At 42.1% G+C, this 22,672-nt stretch overlaps 1 protein-coding gene across 2 annotated transcripts; it reads left to right on the forward strand.

Annotated features, from left to right (window-relative positions):
- The first annotated feature begins 788 nt into the window (after positions 1-788).
- On the forward strand, positions 789-22,643 carry mkln1 (muskelin 1, intracellular mediator containing kelch motifs). 2 transcript variants are annotated; one of them, XM_079184169.1, is made up of 18 exons: positions 789-874; positions 1,929-1,998; positions 4,506-4,648; positions 5,341-5,429; positions 6,176-6,285; positions 7,672-7,864; positions 8,006-8,122; positions 8,337-8,402; positions 10,084-10,196; positions 10,290-10,502; positions 11,132-11,353; positions 11,482-11,611; positions 15,531-15,678; positions 16,341-16,455; positions 16,741-16,880; positions 18,605-18,707; positions 18,958-19,012; positions 19,671-22,643. In XM_079184169.1, the coding sequence occupies exons 1-18, from the start codon at positions 795-797 to the stop codon at positions 19,790-19,792; spliced, it is 2,229 nt and encodes a 742-aa protein (XP_079040295.1). In that variant the 5' UTR covers positions 789-794; the 3' UTR covers positions 19,793-22,643. The 2 variants fall into 2 exon arrangements, with proteins under 2 accessions (XP_079040295.1, XP_079040296.1); XM_079184170.1 differs by having other exon boundaries at positions 8,006-8,083.
- Positions 22,644-22,672: the final 29 nt, after the last annotated feature.

Here is a 22,672-nt window from a genome sequence, read left to right on the forward strand (position 1 = left end):
ACAGTTACCAAGATATCTCTGGCTATGTGAAAATCTAATAATCTAAGTTTGTACATTCTCTAGATAAACATCCAGTTTATTCAAAGACACAGAGTACACTCACTTATTCAAGTTTTATTCCTTCAAACTCAAGAACTTCCCAACATATATTGTCTATTTTTCAGATAACTCTAAAAGTTTTTGCTGAGGACATTTGATCAATATGTTCTCCCTCCAGTAATAAATGGTTCACTACAAGTGACAACTGGATTACCAACCAGGCTGGGCAAGCAAGTAGTACTCCGGGGCCCTTAAAAAACAAAACAGGTTTACTGTGTGGCAATTTAGTGCCCCTCTTGTGCTAATAGGCCTTTCAACTGACATGATAAGGCCCCTCACTGGACTCACTGCTTTCTTACTTGAATTTGAGACTGTCTTGAAGAGTGGTCCTGTGTCAAAATCTGAATCCAAGGCTTTTACTTTCTCAAAGTATTTTTAGCATTTATTATTTTAGCCCAGCCTCATTCTGGCCTCCAGGCAGGTGAATCTGGCCACAAAGTGACAGTGATTTCTGTGAATGGTCCTTACATCCTCTTAAACTACAGTTTATAATATTAAATATATATATATATATGATAATGTAAACATCTGATGTTATAATGTCATGGATATGGGAAATCTGGCTCAACTGTACTATATTTCATTCTCTGTTCTTCCTTGTACAAATCAAACAAAATAGGGTGTACTGTCTCTTTAAGGGCCGTCACTGCTCGCGCCTTGCTAGTCTCCCGCTGCTTGTTATTTTCTGCAACAAGATGGCTGTCGTTCCTGAGAGCAGAGTCCTCACTTTCAGCGTTTTTAAATGGAGCTCTTACTCCTCTACGTATTTACCCGAGTGAGTAACGCACACGTTAGCTGGCCTGGCGTATGCATTAGGTTTTGTGGACACAAGCGGACTTTTATCGCTTCAATGCAACAATGTTTCTCCCAGCCGGCCCGACTGGCCTAGCTCGTCTGTGATCCGAGCCAGCAAGCGTTAGCTTTGTTAGTGGCGGTAGGGGCGTTTGGGGTTCATACGGTGTCGCCCCATGGTGATGTTGATCCTTTCAAGCGTTTATGGTTCTATATGAAGGATTGTATTTCTGAGGAGACGACAATGAGATATTTCTCTGGAATATGTAACGAGTTATTTAGATCATTCAACAGATAACACTTAGTCTCTCGTGCACTGCCCCTCCGTTAAAGGCACACTTTGTTTACACCAGTTATCTATTTTCACCTCTTGAGAAGAGCTTGTTTTAGATCAGCAGCCTTCATTACTTTGAACTGCCACTAGTTGAGAATATTAAAACACTACCGCATTTTCTGAATTTGATGCAGCAATGTGCAGTCAGGCACCCGATGTAAAAACCGAGCGTCCCCGTCAGGTCCCTCTACTTCAGAGCTAAAGTAACTAGCCGCTGTTATCTAACCAAAGAGCTCTGCTTTAGCAGCAATAGCTAATCAGCTCGTCTGCTGGATACTTCTTATTTGTGTCGTGAAACGAACGGTTTACAGGTGGCATACACAAAAACACTGTAAATGTTACAATTTACAAGAGAAGTCACGCATGGTTTCAGAGCCTGTTGCTGGTTCAACACTCGCACAGACACAGATTAGCTGTAGCTAGCTAGCAACAACTGTCTCTTAGCTCATATGAACTTAACTGTACTAACAAAATGGACTCATTTGATTTAGCTGGCCTGCATAAGTATTGCTATATGGTTCCTTTACTGTTACAGCTACACACTCAATCACACACACCCATGTTAGTTCTGCCCCTATAGTGAATTTGTCTTTCCTGTCTCATAACTTAGATGGAACATTGTCTGCTGTGTCTCCAGTATTTTGCTGCTGTGATGTGCCATGGGGATAAATAAAGTCTACCTTTCTTTGTGGGTGTTTTTTAGGAATATCTTGGTGGACAAACCTAATGATCAGTCTTCCAGGTGGTCTTCTGAAAGCAACTACCCTCCACAGGTAGGCCCACTGCTGTTGGCTCAAACTGTCCCTTCCCTGGACTTCACTGCTCCAGATGGAGCATGACGGCAGAATTGTCAGTGTGCATTAAGAACAAACTGTGAATTTCAGAGAGGCTTGTGGTTCCTTTGTTTATACTGTTGGTGTATGTGATATTATCACTATTACAACCAGTTCCCACATCTTTCTCGTTGCTTTAGAAGCTCTGTTAGCCTCTCAGGTCATTGACCTTTTGTCATTTGATTGACAGAAAATAGTCTGGGCTAGTTGACCTCAGACATTTGATGTCTTGATGATGTAAGAGGAGCAGCAGTTTTGAGTGATGCCATTTTTATAATTATGTTAAATGATTCAGATAATTAACACGTGCCAATTTACTGTCGTAGGTTATTTATTTACTGGCACTTTGCTTACTCATCATCAAATAATAAACAGCTCATTAATGGCTAAGATTTTATAATGAAATTGCCCATCAGGTAGTGAGGCTTTTCTCTGCTTAGGGAGTGTGTCTTATGTTCCTGCATGATCAGTACCTCCGCCGGTGCCATGCCATTAACCCGAAACCCCAATGGTTGCAAAAAGTGTCCCATTCGACCAAAAGCCCACATGTCCCGAAAACAGACGCCAATTGTTCTGAAGTCCCAATGCTCAACAAACACTATAAACAGAAGCACATGGCTTATTGTTATGCAGAATGATGTCACCAGACCTTCCAGGTGGTGATGTGTTTTTTTTACCATGACATGACATGACCCGCCCTACTCTACCTCTGATAGGCTTACCCTGGTTTTCGTACCGTTACTTTTAGGCAACAGGACTAGCCATATTGTCTGTTATGGGTATTGTTAGCACGATATCTCAAAAAGCTTTAGACAGATTTCAATGTGGGATGGGATTGAGGGAGCATAGGGCCTAATTCTTTTTTTTGGACAAAAAATCATGAGGTACTGAGTAGGACTTTCCTTGACCAAAGACATTTTATGATCGACTAACACTTGTACGATTTTGTCGACTGATCAATTAGGTGATTTAATCGACGGATCTGTTTCATCACAAATAATTACATAAAAGCACAGCTTAAAATCATTAGCTCATAAGTTTGTTTGAAATAAGTCATTCAGCATGATAAAAGCACGAAAAGTGACTAATTGACAAAATATATCTCAGGCAACTAAGAGAGGGTGCCCTAGTGCTGAGGGAACATAGGGGCAGAGGGTGCTAAGGGGACAAAGGTGCTGAGGCAACATAGGTGCTGAGGCAACATAGGGGTTGAGGGAACATAGGGGTTGAGGGAACAGGGGCAAGTTGTTTCTCATCGTATCTCTTGAACTCATTGACTGACGAGCTGAGTTTGAAGTTAAATCTGAAAGTGTGTTGTATGGCAAGAGGAAATGAAACATTTCAAAACAATGGTTAACCACTCACCAGGTTGAACACGCCAGTCTCAAAATCCTCACGATATTTATGTCTATTTAAGCAGCTGGGTAGTATAGTAGTGCTGAGAACAATTGACATAAGCAAAAAACAAATACGTATTATGATTTTATCGGCAGAGTTTTTAATATGTTATATTGTAATTTTTTATCTTAACATATTATTTGCTGAAAACTCAAATGTAGTCATATTTGCAGCAGTCAGCCAATTCATTTACAAGTTATTTAACTATTTGCTGTGCATGTCTAGTGTGTTGGTGTTTGCCAGTATCCGTTTTAAAAAGCAACATATGGTATGAGAACTGAAATGCTTAGTTGAGTGAAGCTTTTCAGTTTCCAAAGTGGAACAATGCTGAGGCGGGATCTCTAAGAACTAACTAATTTAAATTTAAAAACTGTTCCCTTAAAGTAAATGCAGTCAAAATCTGTGAAAACTGGCTCATATATTTCATTATTCAGAGGGAACTCCCAGTGTTGGCTCACGTTATTCATATCAGAGCATTACAAGACAAAGATCAGCGCATGTTGACTCATGACAAACTGGGGCCAAAGAACCAGATCAATGCCTGAGGAGAGTCAAAAGTCTTTTCTTTTCCATCGATTATAAAGGCTGACAGTGAAGTTCATTTGCAAGGACTCCTGAGTGACAACAGTGTTTATTAACGTTGCATCCCAGTCAGATTAATATTGATGAAGAGGACATGGATTGATGTGATATCTATGAGTGAAAACATTGGTGCCTGGGGTTTATTAAACGGCACATTGACTCCATGTTCCCGCCTCTCCACTGGCTCTGGCCTAATGGCCGCTGGTGATTTGTTGGTAGATGTCCTGGCTTGTTAGAGCACCAGTGACTCGTGGATGCGGCTCATAGAATGTGTAACTCCACTTACCTGACGCAGTAGATCGACCCCGCTGCAGCTATTATAATGAGATAACAAGCAAATCGGTTGACGGCCGCCGGCCTGCCGTAAGTACAGGCAGCTTCCCGCAAACCTCCACGCACGGATGGAATCATAACTCTGCTCTTTGCCTTCAGTCTGTTTCATGACACCTGTCTTCTTCTCTCTTCAGTTTTTAATCTTGAAATTGGAAAGGCCGGCAATTGTTCAGAGCATCACCTTTGGGAAATATGAGAAGACTCATGTGTGCAACCTCAAGAAGTTTAAAGTGTTTGGTGGGATGAGTGAAGAAAACATGACAGAGCTTTTGTCCAGGTGAGAAGTTAAGCCAGTTCATTTTTTGTGTGTGATTATTGCAGTTTGATGCAGTTTCAGTGTCAATTTACAATGCCATTTGTAGCATTGTTTTCTTATCTTTTGAGAGAACTTTTGATTGTTTGAAGCTTGTTGGGGGTGATAGACAGCCTGTGACTAATTGGCTATAAAGTCAGTGGTGAAAGTAGACCGGTTTGGTCTGAACGCAGCACTGGGAAGAGGGGACAGCAAACCCACATCAACCTGTCAACAAGAAACCACATCTGCTAATGTTTAGGTCAACTTAAACCACAGTTGGTTATGTAAGTTTTCGCTAACATGTTGTTTAAACGCTGAGAGCTCTATATGAAGCCATGGAGGTTGGGGTAGTAGTACCGGCAAGAACGCCAATCTACTTTTTCCTCATTACCATACAGTAAATTGAAAGTGAAACACATGCAATAAGCCCAGGAAAGTTATCTTAATGGGTGATTCACTAAATCCAGTTTCCCTCCATTACCAGACTGCCTGTTTGTTAAAGAAGAAGAGGACAGATTATAGCTGCCGCCAAACTGCCAAACAAAGTTTGGTTCATAGCCAGATTTAGACGACTATCCAAACGATACCGGCATATGGATGCAGTTGGCTTCTCAACCACTAATGTGATTTGTGAAACCGCTGCATCATCTCTGCTATCTTTCTCTCTCTTCCAGTGGCCTTAAGAACGACTACAACAAGGAAACATTCACCTTAAAGCACAAGATCGATGAGCAGATGTTTCCCTGCAGATTTGTCAAAATAGGTGAGAGCTGCTGTGGTTTGTCGAGTGTCTGGTTTTCAGAAGAGCCTTGATATAACTGTGGGCCCTGGGGCACCGGACGTTTTTGGAGGGCCTTCACAATACTCCACGCCCCCCCCCAACGGACAGCGACAAGAAGTGAATGTAGTGCCCTCTTAATCAAGTCTGAAACTCAACAATATAACGCAATGCGTCAACAATAACTCTAGACAGACTCGAGACGGCCCCAGTCTCCTCAATTAAAAACTAGCAAAGAACCGGTTTAAAAACGTTAAAGTAGGCTAGAATCTTATTATTCTTAGCCTATATGTCTGAGTTGTTTTCCTGAATTGTCTTCCAGCTTTGAGGTGGTCAAAATGTGAAAGTATGTTTCCCCGTATGGAGTTATAGATACGAGAGAAAGCAGAATGAACATGCCCCCCTGAGCTGCACGCCGTCGTAGTCCTGCTTGTTGGATGTGTGGTGCTGTCCATGGTGCTGATCATGACACCGTCGCTGTTTTAGTGACTTAGTTCTGCACTAATAACTGATCCGACTCGGACTGGTTGTGTATGAATAGTAAGGTTTAATAGTGGGGTGAGACTACACCTCTTTGGTATACGTTGCCATCAGGGCAAACTGAATTTTAAGTGGTACTACATGATGGCGCCATTGCTGGTTTGTGTTGGTAAAAAGATACACGGCAAACATGTCTGTCTTTTGACACACGGTTTTCCTCTCTCTCCATCTTCTCTTGCTCTGTGTCTCAGTGCCTCTGATGTCTTGGGGTCCTAGTTTTAATTTCAGCATCTGGTACATTGAGCTGCACGGTATCGAAGATCCCGATGTGGTGCAGCCTTGCCTTAACTGGTACAGCAAGGTAAGTACCCGGTGGCATAGAGACTTGGGCTCGGGCTGAAAGAGTGGATAACAGATCCAGCAGGCCTGAATCTGTAGTTTGATAGATTAATCAGCTGGCAGGAGAACATGTAACTCTGAGGTGTCCCTTTAACACAGACACCTACAGTTTCTTTCATCAAACCAGTGAGAAAACCTTGAATTTGCTCAACAGCAGAAACACATTAATAGAAGAGTTTAACTTGTCATCCCATGATCCCAATTTCAGTCGCTTTTCAATTTAGCTGATCAAGATAAACTAAGTCTGAACTCCTTCATGTAATTTATTGAGATCAGAATCACTGCATCATTACAAATTTCAGTTTGACCCCAGTTTGTATTGGGCAACACTTTCCAAGCAATTTTTTACTTCAGGCAAAATAAATGCAAACGTCTTATCTTCTTATGCCCATAAAACTTAACGTTTTGAGTGGGATCAAATTTCAGGCCAACACCTCACAAACAGCCTCGTGGCTCTAATGGAAGCGGCTTTACTGGGGCTGGGTGTTGATATTTTGATGCCGATGCAAGGACAATACCTTTTTTATCAATAGCCCAAATATGTTTGTTTTGACTAATTGTTATTTGTCAATGAGCAAGGGTTAAGGTTAGCAGGTGCTAAATTCCAAATTCAGAGCACTAAATGATCTTAACATTTTATTTATTGGTTTATTTGATAAGGGACAGTGCACATGAATGAAAACATTGCTGTAAATGTGCCAGAGTTAGCCAAGAGGCTATTTTTCATCTGTAGTCTATCTATGTATAGTGGAGTAGACTGTAAATAAGAAGTGGACATTGTGGCTGTGACGTCACCCATTGTTCTTTTGGACTACAAAGACTTTTGAAGGCTCGACTTTGGCATTTTGGCCATAGTCATCTTGGTTTTTGGCCCATGCCAAATTGCCTGTGCTTCATTTATGTAGCCGGTCCAGCTACATTTGCATGTTGATGCATTTTAGTCCCAATGTGTGTGTGTGCTCCACCAGCTAGCTAATCGTCGCCAGTCCTCACTGCTCTACGGTGATTACAGCTGATAACGCCGCCCCGACCCACTGCATTGAGCTGCCGGCTCAGCTGTCATGTTGAGAGCCGTGTGCAGGCAATCATAGTTATGCTCTGTATTTGGAATTTAGCACCTTTAAATTAATCAGTGCTGTCTTAAAGGATAAATACACTTTTTGAACTAAGCTTTTGGTGTTAATAAATGTCACCTAAGTTTAAATGGGACTGTTGTTTGAGTGAACTGCTCCAGACACGTTATGGCTAACAGCTGTGGGTTGTGCTTGTGCAGATTTGTCCTGATTTCAGCCTATCGCTGTTCTATATCTCTGCCTATATCTCTTTCCTCTCCATTGTTCCCTCGCAGTACAGAGAACAGGAAGCCATCCGCCTTTGCCTCAAGCACTTCCGACAGCATAACTACACAGAGGCCTTTGAGTCGCTGCAGAAGAAGACTCGGATAGCGCTGGAGCACCCGATGCTCACCCACCTGCACGACCGGCTGGTGCTGCAAGGAGACTTCGACGCCTGCGAGGAGCTCATAGACAAAGCTGTGAGAGGTATCGTACTCTGCCTGATGGATCTAGAGTAAAGACGACTTGGTCTTTATTTAGAGTTTTCAGTTGTACCTTAATCTTCTTTGTTTCTGCTTGCGTTGATGGTGATCTTTGCCGTATTCGATCCTCTTCTCTCCTTGCTAGACGGTTTGTTTAACCAGTATATCAGCCAGCAGGAGTACAAGCCCCGGTGGAGTCAGATCATCCCGAAATGCAACAAAGGTACAAGCGCCCAAGAAGTCAACCGAGACGACATGAACAGTGAGACCATCTCTTCAAGTGGGATTTATTCCCCCATTTGTCGATCAAACATTTGAGAAAAGTGAAAGTGGCCTCGTAGCTAAAGCCCTGCTTCCCTCTGCTCCTCCCATCGTCCCATTCTCCACAATCCCCTCTCTCACTTTCCTCCACGTCATCTCTCACCTCCCATGCTCACATGCCACCCTGTGTCTCCTCCCCCCTCTCCTCTTCGCAGGTGACGGCGACGACAACAGGCCTGGGATGAGGGGAGGACATCAAATGGTGATTGACGTCCAGACCGGTGAGACCCACGCAGCCAGTGTTATGACTCATATCCTCCTACTCAGACTCCATTACCGCTTAATGAAATTGACCCTTCCTCCCTATCCCCTCCCCCTCCAGCCCTTTCTCCTCCAAAGAAAACTGGCCTGAGGGCATTTCTCGTCGAAGAGCACATGAATCACAACTTGTTTTGACAGACACACAGCTATTGTTTTTTTCTGTCTGTCGGCGAATTTCCCCGCCGGCCATCTGAAAATCAAAAGGCTGGTGTGTGTGTGTGTGTGTGTGTGTGTGTGTGTGTGTGTGTGTGGGGCAGTGATGCGCTGTCTGCAGCTAGTGTCAGAGCTGAGAGAAGGCCTTGCATCCCTCTGGTCTGTGTCTCGATTTCTGTGTCACCAGTCCTGTCCCGACCCTTTTCACATCTGCTCTGAATCTCATATGGATCCTGAGAAATCTCGTAACCCATCAGTCTGACGACGATTTGTCCTCTGGGGGCAACAGCTGATGTTTTGGGGGCTCCTTAAATCCAGACCAAGACGTCCTCTTCCATTGATTACAGTCCATTTTGAGTTTCAATGCAGATGCATTTTAAAAAGAGAATACAAAGCTAAATCATCGTCAGGCCCATGGGTTCCCAGATTGCACTTCAGCCAATGCGTTCCACCTCTTTTGCTCTCCAACATGGACTGTTTACATCTATTCAACCAAAGCGTGCTCGAACATTTTTGGTCAATGCTACTCGGACTACAACGGAAAACCGAGTGCTTCCAATAACAAAATATTGTGTCATTGTGTCCATTTTCTCATCCCAAAATCTTCTATTGATCTTTATCAGTGACTCATTGAATTCCTTTTGGCTTTCACAACTCATTTTCTGGCCCATGCTCGGTTTTGGAGTTGTAGCAGCAATGGCGCAGCTCATTTCCTCCTACACAAGTTTCTGATACAATCACAACTTCGCACACACACTCCCATGTGCCTGAGCTGCAGTGTCCTGTGTTTGACCCACAGCAGAGACTAGCTAGCTTATCAATAGGAGACACAGCACCCGTGTGTTGTAAACAGGCAGTATATCACAGTACATTGAATGTATCCATACACCACTGCATCCCTGACTCTGAGCAGTTCCCAAATGTGTTTTTAGAATATCTAAAAATGATGATGGGTGGGAAAGTTACATTCGGAGCCAGAAAAGGGTTGGATATCCCAGAAAATGAATGCCCCGAGCCGATTGACCGGATAGTGATTGAAACAAGATAATCGTCATAAGATGAACATTGTGACGCATTCCGGTTTGCAGTGATGCTCTTGGTTGGTAAATCTAGCACACCCCTTCCCCTTTTCAGCAGTAAGCTTTTGGCCCGCCAATTTAAAAATACTTTTAAAATGTACTAATGTACTGTCAATGAATAAAGGTGTTAAATAAGCAAGATTAAAAAATGTACCCAAATAGTCCTGATTATGATTTGCTGTATTGTGTATGCAAGAATAATTAAACACATTTTTTCTCAGATAGCTTTAAATACTTGAGGAAAGCTTAACCGTAATCTGATTGTTCACAATAACTGTGTGATGGTTTCCACTGAGTGCAGGTATGGTAGTGTGCTGGAGTTCAGCCGGCTACAGGCAGTGCTTTCCAAAGCAGAATGCAAATCCCTGAGAGGAGGTTTAAAGTTTGTCCGCTCGCTTGTTCCCCGCAGAGACAGTCTACCTGTTTGGGGGCTGGGACGGAACACAGGACCTGGCTGACTTCTGGGCTTACAGTGTTCAGGAGAACCAGTGGTCCTGCATCTCCAGAGACACGGAGAAAGAGGTGAGTGGGGTCATGAAACATTTTGTCAAAAAGAACTGATGGTTATTGACAAGAGACACTATGAGCTATGTCTGTCCCCTGTGTACCACTCAGAGCGGTCCCAGTGCCCGCTCGTGCCACAAGATGTGCATCGACTCCCAGCGGCGTCAGATCTACACGCTGGGCCGGTACCTGGACTCCAGCGTCAGGAACAGCAAGTCCCTGAAGAGCGACTTCTACCGCTATGACATCGACGCCAACACCTGGACGCTACTCAGCGAGGACACGTCCGCGGACGGCGGCCCAAAGCTAGTGTTTGACCACCAGGTAGCTAGAATCCGTCTCTGCTTGCACCTCCCCGACCTTATATTTCATTTACACATCCAGTCCCATTCAAACTCACATTTGTATTTAGCTAGTGAAGGCCACTCATCGTCAACCCTCAATGATATGAATGGGGTGGACAAAATATTAGAAACACCTCTTAGAATAAAGCAGTTATGTAACAGTTATTGTAGTGAGTGTCAGAGAGCGAGCTGTACCCAGCATGCAGTTCAGCGTTGTAACAGTTATATATTGTAGTTAGTGACAGAGAACGAGCTGTACAACAAGATGCATTCAGGCGCAGTATTGATTGCAGGTCACTGTAGTAACGTGTCAAACAGAGGAAAATAGACTTTAAAAGTGTCATACATTACCCAGCCAAGATCTCATTGTAGTGTTCTAGCTCCAGGTGTTGCAAAGTCTTGAAAGGTTTCTAGAAATGCAGCCTTTCTTTTGCAAAAAACCGAAGCTGTTTTTGTTTCAAAACAGTTTTCAGTGGAATCTCGGATTGTTTTCTTCAAGACGGACTTTTGTAAAAAGCGCCAAGCAGTCATAAATTAACTGGATAAAGTCGATGCTTAACTCTCACACTTCCTGTTTCCTCCGTCTCCTGTCCCCCGCTCTCCCTGCAGATGTGCATGGACTCGGAGAAGCACATGATCTACACGTTTGGCGGTCGTATCCTGACGTGTAACGGCAGCGTGGAGGACAGTCGGACGTCGGAGCCGCAGTTCAGCGGCCTGTACGCCTACCACTGTCAGGCCGGAACATGGAGCCTCCTGCGGGAAGACTCGTGCAACGCGGGGCCAGAGGACGTCCAGTCCCGCATCGGGCACTGCATGCTCTTCCACACCGTGAGTCCAGAGTTCACATTTTGGGTTAATTTCTATTGCTGTTAGAAAAATCCAGCCTGCTCAAATCAAATAAGACACAGTTAACGTGGATGCTAATTCTTCGTTTTTGTCTCTTCTGTTTCCTACAGAGAAACCGCTGCCTGTACGTGTTTGGAGGTCAGCGGTCAAAGACGTACCTCAATGATTTCTTCAGCTACGATGTGGACGGAGACCACGTGGAGATCATATCCGATGGCACCAAGAAGGACTCAGGCATGGGTAAGCACACCATTTCTATTTATAAAGTCTCACTTCTATAAAGAAACAGGTTGTTCTGTCAATCTGAAATTGTTCTTTTATTTAAAAAAACAGATTCCACTATTATTTTCTATGCACACGCTCACACTGTTGACAGGTTGATTGTCACCAAAGAGTGCTTCTTTGCTAACTTATCAGAGAAGTGTTACGTGATGGGATGAAATGCCAGAGCAGCAAAAGTGTTTTACACTCATACTGCTCAGATTTTGAGTCACTTGCTCTCAGAGCGGGCTGCAGGGTGTGAACCTTTTCTGCACGGATGGGTTCAGATACAGTCTGCTATAATATTAGTAGGATTAAACTGCATAAACACCAAAAAACACACACAGGACTCCAGACTGTGACCAATAAGTCTAATTATGTGGCTAAATCTGATCTAAATATTAACCAGGAGCACCAGTGCTACTTGAGAATAAATGAATTCCTCACAGTTGGACCAGTTCAATTCATATGAAGGAGTAGCACATAAGACTCGACTGCACAATATCATTAGTTGGTGTCTTTGTATATATGTATATATATACACACAGAAATAACGTGGTGTTTTATTTTAAACTAACAAAACAAATGTGAATGGTGCAATTGAATTTTGTGTTGGTGCTCTTAAAACTTTCACTATGGAATACCACCAGTGTTAACTGGTTAGTCGGCAGCCCTGCCTCTGGTTTCCATGTCGTATCTTTTGTACAAACACCAGATCAGAATGAATACAACAGAAATGCAGAACTTAAGTGTTGACTGTCCTGCACTTTTACATGAAAGAGGAAACAGTTGTTTGGACTCTGTATACTGGAATTAATCAGCAATTCAAAGTTTAGTCCAGGCCAAATAGATTCTCATAAATTCCCCACATACTCATTGTGTAGGTATTCTTCCATCCTATACAAGGTTCTATGAATATCATTTTTGCCTTTACATTCCTGTGTGTCAGGCACTGCCCGGACAGACAGAGAGACAGACTCCTCCTCCTCAAACGCAGCGTAAGCAGACCCTCTGTCTGGCAAGGAAAGAGAGAGAAATTGAACAATTCAAATGCGTGCACGGGTAAAAGGGAGCAAGAAAGAACAGAATGTGTCTTGGCAGGAAAGAAGCACAAACTGTTCTCTCTTCCGCTCTCGGCCTCATAATCAGTCTCTCATGTTGACGTGTGCCGTGGCTCAGCAGCAGCAGCAGCAGCAGCAGCAGCAGCAGCAGCAGCAGCAGCAGCAGCAGCTCGCCACGTCACTCTTTACACCTTGACCTGTAACCCAAGCTGGGAGCTCTGGTCAGATTAAGCTCATTTAGTTGATATTACTTTAATGAATACATTTTGACTGTTTCCCCGCAGTGACATTTGAAGTCTAGTCTCTGTTGCCTCTACAGAAAAAACAGGTCTGACTTGGCTCAGTTATGTGTTTTCTTCCCGCATTATATATATATATATATATACATACATATATATTAGGGCTGCAACTAACAATTATTTTAATAATCGATTAATCTGTCGATTATTTGTTCGATTAATCGATGAATCGGATAAAAAAAAAAAGCATTAGTTTCTAACCCTTTTTTCAAAAACAGAACTGACAAAACAACAAATTCACAGTGCAAAAAATCTTCAGAAAGTGCACAAACAGGTTGCTCGAACATCCCTGAGCTGTTAAGGTAATAATTAAAAAAATAAATGGACTAATATCAGGAGTGGGGTTCAGCGGGTTACCCACGCCTCTCAGTGAAGGGTAGACACACGCTGATCCACTCAGTGTGGCGCGCGTGCAGCCCCGAACATCTAAGGGCATCACAGACCTGTTATTGCTCAATCTCGTGTGGCTGAACGCCACTCGTCCCTCTAAGAAGCTGGACGCCGACCGCACGGGGCCGCGTAACTAGTTAGCATGCTGGAGTCTTGTTCGTTATCGGAATTAACCAGACAAATCGCTCCACCGACTAAGAACGGCCATGCACCACCACCCACAGAATGGAGAAAGAGCATCAATCTGTCAATCCTTTCCGTGTCCGGGCCGGGTGAGGTTTCCCCGGCCGTCCCTCTTAATCATGGCCCCAGTTCAGAACTGATGTTCACGTTTATTATTGTCCTCTCATGGAACACCGGGAAAACTAGAGACACAAAACAGCTTCATGTACAAACAACAAAGAAACAAATACTCTGTCTCTCATCACCTACAAGTATAACAGCACTTTAATGAGTGAACTGAATACACGTCACCGTGTTCTGGTAGACCAGCAGTAGAATAACACGGGGAAGAAAAAGTTCGCTGTTTTCTCCCGCCATTTCTCATCTTTCTGAGCTCCGCTTAACTTCCGGTTTAATGGTCACGTTACAAAAACAAAAGCTCGTCTATCATAAGTGAAACAACGGCAAAACGGTTACGAGTTTAACACAAGGTACCCAAAATGGCAGTAAATGTAATTATTATAATTGCAGAAATAAACAAAAAATAATACAAATCGCGTAAATCAACTTCCGGTGTTGTCACGGCAACGTTTATACGCCGGTCAGCGTCAGCTACAGAACCGGAGTCCTGTTCCGTTATTCCGAGCTGCTGTGAACACTCAAACATCTCCGCGACTTATTGAGTGGCGTAATAATCGCGCGACACAACGAATCGATAATGAAATTCGTTGCCAACTCTTTTGATAATCGATTTTTATCGATTTTATCGATTCGTTGTTGCAGCCCTAGTATATATAGTATAGTATAAAACTATATATATATATATATAGTATAAAACTGGTCAGAGATCTGCCATGAAACAACTCGGTCTCCGTTTAGGCTTCAGATGTGAATCTGTTGAACCAAGCTGTGCTTCACTTTTTAACATATTTATTTGACATAAGATGGGGCTAGACTAGATACGGTAATAGGTTTCAAATATACAGATATATATTGCTGAGGCCAGTCAGATGTGCTCAGCAATATATATAATCCAACTGACTGACAAAGTTTGATTGTATAGAAACACAACAATGCAGCCATATTGGAGAGAATAATTGCTGCGTGAGCCTTCACATACTCGGGTTTGGCTATGTGGCAAAAATCTTCTATCCTGAAATTGATCATTGATCATTGATCACAATATAACATGTTTTTTGGTGAGTCAATAAATAAATAGTCCATGTGTTATAACCACGAGGTAAAGCCTGTTTTTGTTTACTCCTGACAAATGAATGAGAAATTAGTATTTTCTCATTTAATTAAGAATTTATTTCAAAATCATCAGATTTTCTTTTTTTTGTCATTTACATTTTTATTCATATCCTTATACATAGATACAAAAATTAGGTTTGTCAGACAGTAAAATATACCTACATATCATTATACACACAAATCCAATCCGCAAGTACTCCACACCTCTAAGATTGTTCATCGGTAATATAAGCCATCAGATTTTCTGAGAAATTTGTGTTAGTATGTGCTTGTTATTATCACTATTTCATGATGTATGATTTCATCACGATATGGTGCCATTGACGGACAATAAATGAACAAATTTAATAATCCTCCAGCCTTCAAACGCACACTATTTACATTTGATTGAGGCTTTCAGTTCCAGGAATGCTGCAAAGTGTTGTCCTACACAGGGAATTGATCCATCACCCATCGGGTTGAATTTGCATGCTGTTCAGTCTCTCTCTGCCACGCCCCGTTGCCATGGTGCCCCGTTGCCATGGCACCCTGTTGCTGTGTTACAGAGTAACTTTCTTTACTTCCTTAAACTTGACTTTTTGTTTGGTGGAGAAGGAAGTTTGACTATTATTGGCGCTTGTTAAACTCATCATCACGCTCTTATCTCTGCTGAATCAGCTGGACGAGGAAGTGTTGTTATTTTTACGAGCTGAACTCGGTGTTGATTCACGGTTGCCTTTGTTGCCGCCACAGTGCCGATGACGGGCTTCACCCAGAGAGCCACCATCGACCCCGAGCTCAATGAGATCCACGTGCTGTCGGGCCTCAGCAAAGACAAGGACAAGCGCGAGGAGAACGTCCGCAACTCCTTCTGGATCTACGACATCGCACGCAACAACTGGTAGGAGAGGGAATGGACCCACCCCCCCAAACACCCACACACACACACACACACACACACACACACACACACACACACACACACACACACACACACACACACACACACACACACACTGCGCAGCAGTAAAGTTCCTGTGATCATCACCACAGCCAGCGCACTCACCGGAAATACTTTCACACACAGCAGCTCTTTGTAGCCGAGATCTTCACCACAGCAGAGAGCATGCATGCAAACACAACACTCTTCGAATATTTTGACACAAGTAATCACACATCGACGCGTTTCCTGACCTCTTCACACAATCCTTCAGCCCTCCACGAGGGAACGGCCTGTTCCGTGTGTGTGTGTGTGTGTGTGTGTGTGTGTGTGTGTGTGTGTGTGTGTGTGTGTGTGTGTGTGTGTGTGTGCTATATGTGCACGTCATGTTTGGATCAGTGGTGGGGAAAGAACAGGATGTCAGGCTGCAGCCTCACTGTTCCAGTGCATTGATTTAAGTAGCTGTTCTTGTGCTCAATGTCCGGTGAAATAAGTCAAGTGTGTGTGTGTGTCGTACTGTATTTGTTGAGCAGCTTTTCCTCGAGGGCTTGAGGAAGTGTTTAGTCTTTCGTCACTAATGTAAACTTGCTTCCTCCTCTTTATTCCTGTGTGTTCCTGCTCAGGTCGTGTGTGTACAAGAACGACCAGGCAGTGAAAGAAAACCCAAGCAAGGCTCTGCAGGAGGAGGAGCCGTGTCCACGCTTTGCACACCAGCTGGTCTACGATGAGATGCACAAGGTAACGCACAAAATAGTTTATTGCCACTTTTGTTTTGCAAAATAACCCACAAAAGGTTGCATATAACAGCACAGTATATTTAAGCTGCATTAATCATAACCTCATAACTGTGGAATAGTACAGAGAAAGAATATACAGTATGCAAAACTTAATGTGCAGAACAATCCAATTAAACTGAAGTCAGTGATTACAGATTTGTAAGTTGTGTGTGTATTAACAGACAAATGAAGAGAAGGTGTAACCAGTGTGCATCGTAACCGGTGTGTCTCTCCTGCGTGTGTCCAGGTGCATTACTTGTTTGGTGGAAACCCCGGGAAGTCTTGTTCTCCCAAGATGCGCCTGGACGACTTCTGGTCCCTCAAACTGTGTCGGCCCTCAAAGGAGTACCTGCTGCGCCACTGCAGATACCTCATCAGGAAATACAGGTCAGGTCCAGCTGCCATCGACACCACCTCATCACATGTGCTGCCTTTGATTCTTATATATTTTGTTATGAGAGTCAATACTGAAGTTATGGAACACGTTGGGTATTTCCCAGCACTGACCAGTTCAAATAAAATGAGTCACCGTCCATATATATATATATATATATATATGTATATATATATATATATATATATATATATGTATATATATGTATATGTATATATATGTATATATATATATGTATATATATATATATATATATATATACGTATATATGTATATATATATATGTATATGTATATATATATATATATATATATATATGTATATATATATGTATATATATATATATGTATATATATATGTATATATATATATATGTATATATATATGTATATATATATGTATATATATATATATATATGTATATATATATATGTGTATATATATATGTATATGTGTATATATATATATATATATGTATATATATATGTATATATATATATGTATATGTGTATATATATATATATATATGTGTATATGTGTATATGTGTGGTATGTGTACATTGAGGGTGACGAGACGCCACACAAACAGCTGTTCACCGCTCGCTGCCAGCCGGTCGGCCGACCGGTTCTTGCGTTAAAAATGTCTGCTTAATAATTTAAAAAAAACTGCATTAAAATAATTGTCGGCATTAATGCGTTAACTTGCCCAGCACTAAAATATATATATAGCATGCGAAGCCTCCATTTTGCCCCCAACATCGGTAACACTTGTGGACACAATGTTGTGTATACAGTATATAGATTGATTGTATAGAATGGTTGTTTGCATGAAATTGTTTAAATTCATCTAAAATCCAAACCATAACAGCCAGAGCTTTCATGCTTTTTTGGAGCAGAAAGGCTGAGACTGTCTTTCATTATGTAAGGTACGTAACTAAACTAAACTATCATCACCTTTGAACTGTCAAAAAACAAAACTAATAATGTTAGGGTTTTTTTATGTTTCTATATTCTTACTTTTGTGTGTTTCTTTATTCAAATTTGATGAAAACGCATATTTAAATTTACGACCCAATTTCAATACTTTTATGAATCATTATGGTTTTTGAGTTTTATAACCTGCTAGATTAGGTTGTACAGATTTTAGGGGAATAAAGCCTTTGAAGAATAAGCACTGGAGGACCACTTGAGGTCAAATGTAGTGAACGCCTCGTGTTATTTTGCTCATGTTATCGATTGGTGCATCCTCAGCCTGGTTTACAAGAATAAACTAGTGAATGTTTCAGAATATTAGGGACACTATCGGGTCGATCCCAGTAGAAGCCATTCCACCTTTTATATGTTCCCTTAAAACATCCGTACACAACTTAATCATATCAGAACAGACGAGATGTAGATTAACAGAAGAAGTTAGATGGATTAAAATAAGTGCTGCAACTCAATACATGTTTTTTACATTCAGTATATTTACCGTGTGTTGCTTCAGATGTTTATTCTGAACTGTAGAGGAGTGTATTCTTTAAATGAAATGAAAAATATCAGTGGAAAGTATGTCATGTATGACCTTTGGACTTAGTGATGTAATGTCAAAGAGAGGCCACAGAAACCTGACTACTGAGCTGTGGGATTGTTTCTGCTTTGCTGCCATCTAGTGTTTCCTGGTTGTGACTGCAGTGTTCACTGTGGTGTTCACCGTGCGTGTGTTTTCATTGGCCAGGTTTGAGGAGAAAGCCCAGTCGGAGCCACTGAGCGCGCTCAAATACCTGCAGAACGACCTGTCACTGACGGTGGACCACACTGACCCAGATGAGACCAAAGAGGTACCGGATTCGTCTTCAGCCTGTACGCTTTTGTGTTATTGGTCTTCAGTGGAGGTTTTTTTTTTTTTTTTTTTTTTTTGTGGAATGAGGAAAAAATCTAAAAATGTGAGCCAAGGTCGAGAAAATGAACCAGAAGGAAACAGCTTATAAATGTTGAGAGAACAGCGACCTGCTGCAGCAGCAGCGCCATCTGCTGGGGAGGTTTGTTTGTTCACCACACACGTCTAACGTTTTATGTGTCATGCTTCAGTTCCAGCTGCTGCCCTCAGCTCTCTTCAAGTCCAGCTCTGACTTCATCCCTCTGGGTAAGAGAGAGTGTGTGTGTGTGTGTGTGTGTGTGTGTGTGTGTGTGTGTGTGTGTGTGTGTGTGTGTGTGTGTGTGTGTGTGTGTGTGTGTGTGTGTGTGTGTGTGTGTGTGTGTGTGTGTGGTTTTAGAATGAAGCTTTGAATGTCTGTCGTCATATTTTAGTTGTGGAATGTATTCAAGTAATGTACTTAAGTATAATTTTGAGGTACTTGTACTTTACTTGAGTATTTCCATTTCACGTTACTTTATATTACTACTCCACTACATCTCAGAGGAAATATGTACTTTTACCTTCACTACATTTATTTGACTCTATTAGTTACTAGTTCGGCTGCTTTGCAGATTCAGATTCTTAAAACAATTTATCAATCAACTAATGAACCATGAGGTAGTATATAGACTAGTTATGAAGTATATAAAGTAGATATAAAGTGTTTTTGGCCTAGCGTACATCGATTATTTGAAATAGATTTCAACTTCTGGTACTTAAAGTATATGTTGATGCCGATACTTTTGGGCTTTTATTGATGGTGGGGAAGTTATGATTGGCGTATGCATGAACCCAGCGTGACACTGGTCTGGCCCTCTCACCATAATCATGATGAAAGCCCTCCATCTTTTCTTTGACGTTCTGTTTTCTGCCTCTCCTCTCTCAGGTTTCTCAGACGTGGACCAGACGTACGCTCAGCGGACGCAGCTCTTCGACACGCTCGTCAACTTCTTCCCAGACAGCATGACTCCGCCCAAGGGCAACCTGGTCGACCTCATCACGCTCTAGCCCCCCCGACACCTTTCCCCTCCCCACCGGAAACCGACTGAACACCCACCCATCCGCGCGCCCGGTTGGGATGTAGGAGACAGAGACCAGTTATTTTTCTACTCCTGAATCTGTTTGGTTGGATTAAACATCGGGAACTCCGTCACACTGACTTCCTGCTGCTGCCACGGTCTGCATCGGCCGGTGGTGAGGGTCGGACACACACACACACACACACACTCACTAACAACATTGTGGTATTCGGATATATGTGAGACTCGACAACCCGAGGTGTTTCTCTTTTCCCTTTGGTTTTTTTCTTGCTGATGAAAGTTTCTGGAAGCTCCTCTAGACTCGGCCAAACATCGCTTGTGTTTTTCATCTTCACTTGAAGAGTGAAAACATGATATGCACACATTTGTTTTCAGTCTTTCTTTTTTTTCATAGACTTTTCCTGTTTGTAGTATTGGATTTGTGCTTCGTACCCATGCAAACGCCCATGCACAGTCCCCCACAGGCGTTCATTCACGTGTTTATAGCGAAACGTGACGTCCATTCAATTGTTGCGAAAGTCCAGTTCAAAATTCATCCTCTGCTCTTTTTGGTAATATTTCAGTATCTCCTGCAAGATCCTAACGTACACTTTCATTTAGGTTCGCTTGCTTCTCTGCAACACGTTCATGACGGCCATGCAGAGGCCACAACAATTTAATAGTGTTGTATTAAGAATAGAGGAATGATTCTATGAGATAAAGCTTAATATATATCTAAATATACCTTTATATATTGGTTTGGGTTGTAAAACTGGCTTTTTTCCCCACAGTAGTTAATTCTAAATGGTGTACAGAATATGTAAATATACATATAGGGATTTTCTTTTTGTTTCATTATTTTGGGTGTGAATTGAATTGATTCCGTGCTGGATCATGATCTTTCTTGTTCCTCTTTATCTAAAAGTCAGGGTCCCCATACAGCAACTTGCTGGCTTGACATTGAATTACTCGTATTTATTGGGAAGAATTCAAAGCGGTTGGTGTGCACGTGTGAATGAAGTGCTGGTGCCAGTATTCAATGTACTCATTAGGAGGAATGTGAAACTGCTGATTTGTAGTTGATCTGTTTGGTAAAGGAAGAAGTGACACGGGTTCCTACTAACACAGTAGCTCTGGAATGTCTTTCACACGTTTCCCATAATCCCTCACATGATGTCAAATATTGGTTGTAGCATCACTAAAAAAAAGAATCACGCAAGATCAAAATGTAGGGTAAAAAAAAGGTGTGCTGTTTGAGAAGCCAGTTTTTTACCAAGTTTTCTTCTGTACGAAAAGACGAGAAAAAAAGTAAGGGTGGTGTTTGAGCTTACCAGCAGACAGTGGAGCTGATGCTGCTCTAATGATTCACAGGCTGAAAGGTTTACCTCTGCTGTCAGCCAATCATCACTGGGGGATGTGTGGGGTCCATGTTCATTGGTGCTCGCTGCTCTCTGTTTGCTCATCTATTGTCTTCCATGACTCCCAGTCGGACGCTGACTGAGGTCGTCGGTCGGGTTGAATCAACACCGATCGTCTCTCCCAGTGCTGCATTCATAACAAACCGGGCTTCATCGGAACACTACGCCACTCACCGTCATCTCTGGCACATCTGCTACGACTGTTAAACCTCAATTTGTACATATTTGTGTACAGGATCAGTGCAATCTATGTCTATGAGCTTGAAGACAAAAGGACATCATCAACAAAAGAGCTGAATTGGGTTCAATGACCCAAGTCAGTTTATTGGTGGATTTAAACATCTTCTTTTTCATGTTTAACACTACTTTGACTGGAGTGTCACATTTGTAAACGGAGTGTAATTCAGTGTTGATTGAGACTTTCAGATCAGACATGATTCATGAGTTTATTGGATGATGATTCACCTTTTATGCTCTTATTTTTGAAGGTACAGGATGGAACTGGTGTTGTGCAGGTAAAAAGCCCATATCTTTACAAGTCTGTGAAATGAAAGTGAGCCTATGTAGCACAGGAAGAGACGGTGAACTGACTCTGTGATGTCACACAGTGAAGCTAACATGAGCCACCATTAGCTCCTTTACACTCCAACAGAGATCTTCCCATTATGCGCGCTGAAGTTCATCATGTAAGACCTGCGATGTTTGGTGCTCTGCTGATACGCTCTTCATGTCATCGATCCTGCTGGTGTGTTTTCACCGACACTAAGACGAGAGTAGTTATTTCAGACCGAATGGAGCGACAGACTCGACACAAACATCCCTAAATTCATCGGTGGAGGAAAGTAAAACCTGGAACAATTCACCACGATGGAGCAGCACTTCCCCCCCAAAAAATGTCTTTGTGCTCTAATGTTTTGTTGGAGGCGGATGACAATAGCAACGTTCTGAAGCGGAAACGCTGATGTAAATAACCAAACAGAATGCATATATCTGATGAAGTGAGAATGCGATGCGAGGAGTACATTATTTATATTTTGACAGTGTATAGGCTCATCATGCTTGCCGTAGCATTTATTTTCATTTTGTGACAGAAGAAAACTGTTAAAAAAGACTAATTAAAAGCACCTTTTGTTAAGAAAAAAATCCCAATGCCAAATGCTACTTTTCTTCTTTTTTTTGTGCTATTTTAGTGGAAATACCGTCCACACAACAATGTTTGATGGATGGAGTGGTATTCTCATTATTATATTTTGTTTCCATCTTGCCCTTCTCTTGACCCCTGGGTGGGACTCAGGAGTTTTTAAGGCTGGTACTCTCAGATCAGTGAGCACTACTGTGGATACAGTGAATGTGTAGAAAGCCCTGTAGTATTGCATTGTATGTAATGTATATAATGAATAAAGATTGTATTTTGTTCAGGTTTTCGTAACTTCCGTCTCCGTGCTGTTTCT

This window comes from Pholis gunnellus (genome assembly GCF_910591455.1).
Source record: "Pholis gunnellus genome assembly, chromosome: 22".
Taxonomy (NCBI): domain Eukaryota; kingdom Metazoa; phylum Chordata; class Actinopteri; order Perciformes; family Pholidae; genus Pholis; species Pholis gunnellus.